This window comes from Natator depressus, chromosome 12 (genome assembly GCF_965152275.1).
Source record: "Natator depressus isolate rNatDep1 chromosome 12, rNatDep2.hap1, whole genome shotgun sequence".
Lineage (NCBI taxonomy): Eukaryota > Metazoa > Chordata > Testudines > Cheloniidae > Natator > Natator depressus.
The window spans coordinates 9,157,297-9,167,044 of NC_134245.1; the positions used below are offsets into that span (position 1 = coordinate 9,157,297).

The window sequence follows — 9,748 nt, forward strand, 5'->3', positions numbered from 1 at the left end:
CTTCTCGCTGAAATCTAACACGGATGAACTGAAAACACAGTGTTGGAGTGCAAAAAGGGGGGGGGGGGGCATGATGATATGATGAGAGTGAATTATGCAGTATATGTGCACATACAGTAAACCTGACCGTCTGAGGTTCCAGTCTGACAAGGTAGTGAGCCTGCTTACCTCCAGTGTGAGCTGAGGGAGTTTAGCACCTTTCAGGATCAGCCTCTAGGGCCCAATTCTCCTCTTTATATCAGTTTCACATGGGTGTAACTCCACTGGCTTCAATAGAGTTACTCCTGATTCGCAGTACTGTACGTTAGAGAAGAATCACGAGGAACCTGCTAATATGTTTTAGGACTAGACTGTAACTTTACAAACTGCTCTGAGTAAGGTAGCTCTGCCCCAGAAGTGGGCAAGTGAATCGACTGAACGTCACAATTCACTGCCTAGTTCCCTCACCTTGCTCCCGGTGAGATGTAATCTATAATTGTCCTTGGCCAGCAGCAAATCATTTCCCCCTCTGTGCCAGCACAGCTCTGGTGTGGAGATGTGGAATCAAGGCTCGGCTCATGTCCCACCCCTGCCCACCTCCAAAGATGTAGGGAACAAGTAACAGCCCCATTCTCCTGACCCCCCCCCCCCAACAATCTGGAGCCAAGCCACCTCCCTCACACTCCTGCGTAAGCACACTGGATAGGTAACAATCGTGCCATTGATGTTTAGGGGTCTGATCATTGTCTCACACTGGTATAAAGCAGCATAACTGAGAGGACAGCCAGGCCCTAGAGTTTCTGTTCAGCTGTGTGCTCAAAAAGCAGGAAACCAGTTGCATTTTTTTACCTCATGTCATGATTCAGTCTAGGTTTTTCCTATCTCTGACAACCTGCTGGTTAATCACACCAAAAAACCCACAAAATATTCTCTAGCTTTTCAGAACTCATCAAGGGAACGACTTGCAAAGGTCTAGTTAGTTTTCTAGAACATTTTCTACAGGACTAGATGTTTCATGTCAGCCTATGACTCACTCCAAAGGGTGCCACTCTAAATTTCAAAGAGAGAGAAAGCTGTGCAGTTCACAACGGCCTCTGCAACATATAAGAGGGACAAGGTGAGGGAGCTGATATCTTTTATTGGACCCATTTCTTTTGGTGAGAGATGAGCTTTTGAGCTACACAGAACTCTTCTGCAAGATATAGGTTTTCGTATTTCGAAAACCATGAACAAGAAACATTAAAATCCATTAGCCAAAATAAATAAATAAATAAATTCTTCAGCTTATCTGACATTTTAAAAAATATTCTAATGGATCACCCACACAGTCAACATAGCGATAAGTGTGAAGAAATGAAAATTAAAAAAAACAGGGTCCAATGCTGCAAAATTTACTACCAAGTGCAATGTTTCCTACTAAGAGTAGTCCCACAAAGTTACTAATGGTGGTACTCTGCAAAAAGTTACTACCAGTGGTACTGTGCACAAACGTTTGCTGGATCGGGTCTAAAGATACAAAGCAAACTAAGGAAAGGCAGTGTGGAACATGAAGGAAGTCCCTAGTTCCAGTATAGCGAATGGAACAGCACTCGGAAACGCTTCAGAACAAAGGTGGCAATACTTTTCCCTGTAGCTTATTCAAATTCACTTCTAACCCTGGGTGGGTTTTGATCATTACAGCCCTTACTTGAACATACAGAAGAGTAAGAAGCAGCAAGGCCCTTTCTAATACCCCTGCCCTGTTTGTCACTCTGGCCGCAGTGGGGAGAGAAGAGGCTAAGTGCCGGCAAATGAGCAGGGAGTGGGAGGAGCCCTGGCTCTACCCTCGTCACTCATTGGCCAGAGTCCCAGGCTGGATGCTCAAGAGTAAGTCAGCAGCTCCATGACCAAGGGTGAAGTAACTGAATTGCTCCCCAGAGCAAGCAGAGGTAAGGGGAGAAGATGGAATGATGACTCCCTACAACACAAATTGTTCCTGGTATATTCCTAGGGAGATGCAGCTATATTCCAGCACGTGCACAGGGCAGATTGTAAATTTACATTCGAGCCTCTAGTTTGCGTTCTTTGAGCTCTCTGGTTGCACATGCCACCCCTTTGAACCAATGTATTCAGGGAGAAAAGTTTGTGCTACACATTCAGGTACCGATGATCGTGTGAAACCACTAAAGCTTTGGGGCCTGTTGTCTTCTTGAAAGGAGCAAGGCATCGAGCAGCTGTCTGTATGCATTGTTTGCTTCCAGTGTCACTTGTCATGATATTGCTTAGGCTGGCTGGAAACACAGTGGGTGGGGACTGCTTATTTCTTTCAAGCACTTTTATTAGGTTATAAGTAATTCACTTACACGAAGAGCAAGGAGAGTTTATGACTATTTTTGGCGTTTGAGAAAACTTCGAACCAATATGCCATATTATTTTGATGATTGGGAAGAATATTTAACTGGATAATAAATGAGAATGATAAAACAACAGTATAATAATAATAATTTGTATTTATTCTATAGCACTTCAAAATGCTTTACAAAAACTAACCAGTTAAACCTCAAAAAACCTCTGCCAAGTAGGTAGTGGAATCCCCACTTACCAGTGGGAGAAACCGAGGCACAGTGTGAACTGAACTGATAGCTGAGCCCAATGCTGGACCCATACCTTCTGACTCAGCCCTGTACATTAAACATTAGGCAATGCGTTCCCTAGTGACTTCCCGCAGATCTACAAAAACCTAAGTAGCTACACCAGCATGCTAATTACAGCTCACAACTGAACCAGTGTTTAGGATTGTACTGCCTGCATTCAACTGTGGCCTTGAGCAGGAGGAAAATGAGTGAATCTTTTAAAAATTTGTAATGATTCAGACTAGGGCTTTTTGCATGTTTTACAACCTGCTGGTTAGTCAAGCCAAAAAACCCACTGTGGTAAGTTCATACAAAATATTCTCTACTTCTTCAGAGCTCATCAAGGGTCATACTTGCATCTAGTTAGTTTGCTAGACCACTTTCAATAAGACTCGATGTTTCATGTCAGGATATGACAGTTGAATTCATTGCAAAGAGTTCCACACTAGATTTCAAAAGAGAGGAAGCAATGAAATTCACTATTACCTCTTCAAGACAGCAGCTTTAATATTTAGAGTGCAGAGAATAAGAAACAAATCGAGATCCATTAGCAAAAAAACCCATTATTCTGCAGCTTGTCTGACATGCCATTATGCTAATTATTGCTCACAACTGAACAGTCATATTCAGCAAAGCACTTAAGCACACGTTTAAATGTTTTATTGAATAGGGATGGACTTAGCCATGTATTAATTGCTTTCCTGAACTGGGGTCTCCTTGATGAATGTTCCAAGCCACACCCTGTTATCTAGAAATCCAATTATGCTAAAAAGATTGTCTAGATTTCACACTGCATTACAGATAGTACAGAAAGAAAAGTTGCATATTATAACTTATCACTATCTCTGCATTTATTTTAAGATTTAAGACACAAGATAGTGTCACATTTATTTGAAGCCTAAATACAAATGGGTGATTCCTTCTCTTGTAAAAGAATTCTTCACTATATGCTTTATTGTTCATAACCAAATAGATCAGGCATATCCATTAAAAATACTCATTAGTTTATGTTGTAGCAAAGCAGAGTTGAACCCAGTCCTGATTCTGAAAAGGGGGTGCCCTATGCTCACACTGACCTGAATGGGGGTGAAGGGTGGCAGAGCACCTTGAGGGATTGGTCCCCTAATTACTATGGCCCTGATCCTGCAGTTTATTGCATTGGTGCAGCAATCTGCCCACATGCAACAATTTGCAGGCTTGGACTCAGCAAGAATAATAAGAAAATGTAACAAGCCATACTACTCTCGGAGAGCCAAATAATTGTTAACTCTACAAATATAGCTACAAACATTGGGTTATAGTGCATCAAAGTTATCTTCATAGTTAGATTGCAATTATAATGATTTCCATGTCTGCATTGCAAATGTTTGAGATAGTCTCTCTCAGAAAACCCATGCTCTAAATCGATCAATCACCAGAATATCCTTGTTCACTGAAAGAAAACCATCACACCAAAAGATACATCAAACTCTCTCAGAAGTCTCTATAATTAGGTTTTATAAAGGCATTCTAATCCTAATCCCAATTCTAAATACATCTCTTAAATTGCTGTAATTTCTATCTGCCACGTTTTATAGCACTACTTATCATTTCAATGATTAACTAGTCTCAGTGTAATGCTCTCAAGCATCTATTACCAGCATATGCTATCTATTCGTTTGTTTTAGCATTCATCATTCTAAAAAATTCTAGGCATATTGTCAAACCATATACCTCAGTGTGAAAACTACCAGAATCTCTTGGCTTTCTGGTGTAATTCACTAATTGGAAGCACCTAATAATATGTATAGGGCCCTACCAAATTCATGGCCGTGAAAAGTGGCTGTTGCGGGGGGGGGGTGCTGTATTGCCATCCTTACTTCTGTGCTGCCTTCAGAGCTGGGTGGCTGGAGGGTGGCAGCTTCTGGCCAGGCACCCAGCTCTGAAGGAAGCACCACCACCACCCACAGCTCAGAAGTGAGGGTGGCATGATATGGGGGGGTTGTCACTTGGGGGAGGCAGGGCCAGCTTTATGGGTGGGTGACTGCCCAGGATGCTGTGTTGGGTGGGAGTGCTGTGGTAATACCCTCCGCCCCCCTCCACACAGTCAGCCCAAAGCCCCTTGAACCCCCGAGCGCTGGAGCTGGGGAAGGGCAGGGCTGGGGCGCCCCAGTCGGGGTCTCCTAGCATGCGCTGGGCTCCAGCTGCCGGCCCTGGCCAGGCTGGGGAGGGATTGGATTTCTTCCCCTGCACGGGCATTCCCACGGCTGGGTCAGCTCCACCTCCAGGAACCTCCCTGGCTGCAGGAAGCTCCGTGGCTTCTGGCCGGTAGCCCAGCTCTGAAGGCAGCACCACTGCCAGCAGCAGCGCAGAAGAGAGGGTGGCATGGCATGGCATTGCCACCCTTACTCTGCACTGCTGCTGCTGCTGGCAGGGCGCTGCCTTTGGAGCTGGGCTCCTGGCCAGCAGCCGCCGCTCTCTGGCCGCCCAGCACTGAAGACAGTGCCGCTGCCAGCAGCGGTGCACAAGTAAGGATGGCAATTCCGCCACCCCCCTACAATAGCCTTGCGACCCCCCTGTGACTCAGTTTGGGGTCAGGATCCCTACAATTACAACACTGTGAAATTTCAGATTTAAATAGCTGAAACTGTGAAAATTAAGATTTTTTTAAAATTCTATGACCATGAAATTTACCAAAACGGACCATGAATTTGGTAGGACCCTAAATATGTGATATAAAAGTAATCTCAGTCTCCCTCATCACATTCTAACAAACACACTGTTTAACTCTAGTCTTTAAAGAATTCATTAGGTTCTCATCAGGCCTGTGTGATTAAATCAGGCGTTACTTTAGAATATTATATAATACTGCTTGACCAGGTAAAATGCTAATTTACATATTATTTAATTAACCTCCAAAATATAAATATCAGCAAGTTGTTCGTTCTACAGTCATAATTCTCGATGCCAGAGATTTTGAACAGCTCTCTAAATATTCCTCCTGCTGTATTCATAGCAACACTGCTATCTCCACCCAACCCAGTGCATAGAGTTTCCACAGTAAAAGACACCTCCCAGTTCTGATGGCTGACAACGTAAGCAGGTTCATAAAGACAGGTGTCTGTGAATTTTTAACTCAGGTATAGAACTGCAAGCATATCATATATTGCTTTGAGGTCTACTGATGAAAAGCACTGTATATCAACTAGGTATTATTATCATTATTACTTAATAAACTGAGAGCAGCATCAGATCAGTATATTATCTTGTTCCGTCTCATTAAAAATATGAATCCTGCCACACAGCGCTACGGTACAGTAACTTTATATGCCTACATAGTCACAAACTGTACATGGCCACAAACTCGTCCCACTATTCATCTTCTCTAAGGGGGGGGTTGGATGTGTTTTGGTGGAAGGGAAGTGGCAGATATGGGGATGTCAGCATGCACACACAAGGCCGTTCCGCTACAGGTCTACTGCAGACAATCGAATAGATCCCAGGGACACATCTAACCATGTGGTGGTGTTAATTTGCAGAAGCCCCTTCCCACTCCAAATTTGCCAATAAACCAAAGGGCAAAACTGTGCAGACCATCTGTAAACCAGCCTTTCCAAGCAGCGGAAGCTGAGTGTGTAGTCTTGCCTGAAACACAAACATATCAATATAAAAAAGCCATCTGAGACGCGGAGGGTTGCCAATGCTTCTGGAGACAGGGGGAGTTTTCTTCCTGGATCTCCTGCCCCAGTACGATTACTGGAGACTGGAAAATGTCACTTCCCCTTATTTTTCTGGGAGTGACCCCCCGGTTGGTCCTGCCCGGCGGTTTTTCTGGGGGCCAGCCCAGATCACAGTCAGTTCCCCCCTCCTCTGCTGTGAGTGGCCCCTCGGCTGAGAGCGGGGCGCGGCTCTCGGAAGAGAAGGGCCCGATCCTCTTCTCGTTTGCAGTCAATGGCAAAACTCCCCTCCCCCCTTTGCCTGCAGCGGGAGCCGGTGGATCGGGCCCTTCGTTCCCACGCCTTGGACGCCGAGCGGCCCCGAAGCCCTTCGGCCATTTCCGAGCCTCTGTTCGGCTTCTCCCGGCAGCTTCCGAGCGCCGCCGAGCTCCCCGAGCCAATCGACTTTTCCAGGCTCTGGCTGGGCGCTGTCCACCACTGGAACCGCCTGAAATCTCACCGCTCGCGCGGGGACCGGCCCGGGGGGAGGCAGCTGCCTTGCAGGCAGAGTCCCCCCCATGCGCAACCCCTGTCTGATCTGCCAAGGGGGGGGGTCCCGCTCCCCCCTGCAGGTGGACAGGAGCCGCTGGCAAACAGCCCACCACACCCTGCCTCCACACCCACGGATGGGCACAGCTCTCTCTCCGAGCAGCCCCCGGGGGAGCCCTCCGAGCAGCCGCCCCCTTGGCAAGGATCCTTGTGCAAATAAATAAATAAATAAATAAACAACACCCCCCCTCTCCCCCCGCACCGTGTCAACTATTACAGAACAGGAGAGGGACTCACGAGGCTGCGAGCAGGGACTGCTCGGTGATGGCGCCACCTCGAAGGAGCTTGTCGTGTCTGTTCCAGGGTAAGGCTGAGATTTATTTATTTTTGAGGACCCGCTGAAAGGAGAACACCCTCGCCCCTTTCCCTAGCCTGCCTCGCCTAGGAGATGCAGTCACTCTCCAGCCACGGGGCCAACTCGGAAAAAGAACCATTTTTCTGTTTATTGCACAGCAACTGCCTCATTAGCAAACGTGTGTGTGTGTGTGTGTGCGCGCGTGTGCAAAGGTGTCACAGCAGAACCCCCCGCACTACAAGTCCACAGCAGTTCGTCACTTGCTTTCAGACAGCCTCGTGAGATTTAAAACACACCCGAGCTCAGGAGAAATGGTTGATGGAGGGGAAAAAGGAATCACGATCCGAATTGACCAGTGCTTTTATAAAGGAGCCGGTTTCCTTGTTGTTTAATTATTATTTTCGGAGGGGGGGAGGGGAGGGAGGTTGGTTGTTTTTTAAAAAATCCCCATTTAATTTTAATTGGTGATCAGGAGCCAAATTCATCTCTAATTAATTAAGAGGAAAGGCTGAAAGCTTGGGGGAAAGGGGCTTTGAGTGGCAGCAAGCCTTGCTTTAAATCCGCATTACAGGCAGATTTTTAAAAATAAACAAACAAATACGTGCCAGAGAGCCAACCCAGCAGCCCGTGGCAGGAGATCAAACACCGAAGGGAGTGTGTACGTTGAGGGGAGAGAGCGCTGGGAGATAAAAACCTGACATTAATCTTCATTGACAGAGGTATGTTTAATGGTGATGCCCTCGTTACATCTGTGCCATTCACATCATCTGGGAAACCCATCCTGCCCCCTTCACCCACCCACCTCACACACACCTGGTGAGACAGCAGAGAGAAACCACACCACCTTCAATTCAGCACCAAACCCCTGAACAGCAGACACCTGATCGTCCATGGTGAGCAAAGGGCTGGATCCCCCTCCATCTTCTTTCCCAACCAGAAATCACTGCTACAGATGTGCCATACCAATGGGTCCACAAGCCACACAAAAAAATAATAACAACAATAACGCTCAGATAAATATGGCGGTCAGGGGCATTCTTACAACTAAAGAACCGCCTTCTTGCAAACCCCCCCCCCTCCAAAAAAATCAACAGGGGAATGCCAACAATTTTTTTTTAAGGCAAACGATCAACGCTTTTAGGGCACTAACCCCAAACCACTTACTTCATCTGCTTCACAATGGTGCTTTTCCCAGATTCTCCAGCCCCTGTTGGGACAGACACAGAGAGGAAAGAGCGGGTGAGTGTGAGCCTGGAAGGGGATCAAGGAGATTACACAGGAGGGAGAGCAGCGGGGTGAATGGAGGGGAGGGAGGGGGGGGTATCTCGGTGAAATACCAGTTTCCCAGGGCACAATGTGCACGGACGGGGGAGAAGCCTGACTCCGGGAAGAGGGGCCGGGAGGCGGTGAGAGGGGGCCGGGGGGAGCGGCCGCTTACCTAGCAGGAGCAATTTCACGTCTTTGGCGGCGGTGATCCCATCCTCCTTGAGGTTTTTCTCGATCGCTTTGCTCCTCTCCAAGGCGGCTCGCTCCTCTGCGCTCAGGGTACATCCCATGATGGCCACACACACACAAAAACCCCTCTCGGCGGGCGCCTCCCCCCTTCTCAGACACTCCGAGGGAAAGGGGGAAAAAAATCACCCCGCCCCAGGGGGAAAAAAAAAAAATCTGGGCAACCAAATGTGTGTGTCCCCCCCCCTCTCTGCTGCCCTCCCCTCCGCTACCTCTCCCTCTAGCAATCAATGCATCCAAGTGGGAGCCGGGCAGGGCTGGGGCTGCAGGCAGGCGCTGGAGGAGGAGGAGGGGGAGGGGACAGGGTGGGTCCTGCTCTTGCGGGAGGGTTGTTGTCGGAAGGCGGGCGGGGTGTGTGTGTGTGTGTGTGTGTGTGGGGTGGGGGGGGGGTCTCTAATGGGCGGCGGCGGCGGCTGCGAGCGATCGCATCCTTCGGCGGCTCCGCGCGGAGAGAGAGAGAGAGAGAGAAGCAGGAGGGGAGCGAGCGCGAGCGCGAGCGCGGGCGCGAGGGCAGGCGAGTGCGCCAGGGGTCCGCACTCACGGGCTCGCCGGCCTCGGTGACGTCCGCAGCGCCCGCCCGGCGCATGCTCCCCGCGAGGCGCGGCGACTCTGGGCTTCTGGGGGGGGGGGGCGCTCGCTCTCGCGCGCGCGCGCTCTGCCCCCCCCCCCGCAGGTGCAGCTCGGAGTCGGCCCCAGCGGCGCGCGAGGCCAGGGTGGTGGGCGGCGGTTCTTAAAGGGGCCTCGCCCCAGTGGCCCCGGCGGAGGGAGGGGGGGGTCCCTTAGGAGGGGATCTGTCTCGTGCCCGAGTGCTCTGCAGGGAGTCTGGGCTAGGAGCCTGTGCGCGGGACAACTCGCCATTGTCTCCATTCGACCCCCCCCCCCCCGAGAAAACTCTCCCATTTATTCTCCTCAGGGATGTGTTTGGTCGCTAATCGGTCTTTTCTATTGCTAACTTTGATCATGTTGAGAGCAAAGGCTCCAGCCGGGGCTGCAGGAGACCTGGGTTATATTCCTACCCTTGTCACTTCCCATGTTGGCCTTGGACAGGTCACTTACTTTTTCTGTGCCTCAGTTTCCCCTCTAGAAAATGGAGAGATTGCTTCCTT

The 9,748-nt window shown here is 48.9% G+C and overlaps 1 protein-coding gene across 3 annotated transcripts in view; it reads right to left on the reverse strand.

The window, feature by feature from the left end:
* GNAO1 (G protein subunit alpha o1) overlaps window positions 1-8,840 on the reverse strand; it is a 295,457-nt gene extending 286,617 nt beyond the window's left edge. Inside the window, exons 1-2 of one of the 3 annotated variants that reach the window (XM_074968545.1) lie at window positions 8,569-8,833; window positions 8,295-8,337 (exon numbers count right to left, since the gene is read on the reverse strand). In XM_074968545.1, the coding sequence (XP_074824646.1) occupies window positions 8,295-8,337; window positions 8,569-8,686 (161 nt within the window). In that variant the 5' untranslated portion in view covers window positions 8,687-8,833. Of the gene's footprint in view, window positions 1-8,294; window positions 8,338-8,568 lie in introns of all 3 variants that reach the window. The other 2 variants (XM_074968544.1, XM_074968546.1) reach the window with 2 other exon arrangements.
* Between the last annotated feature and the right edge of the window lie 908 nt (window positions 8,841-9,748).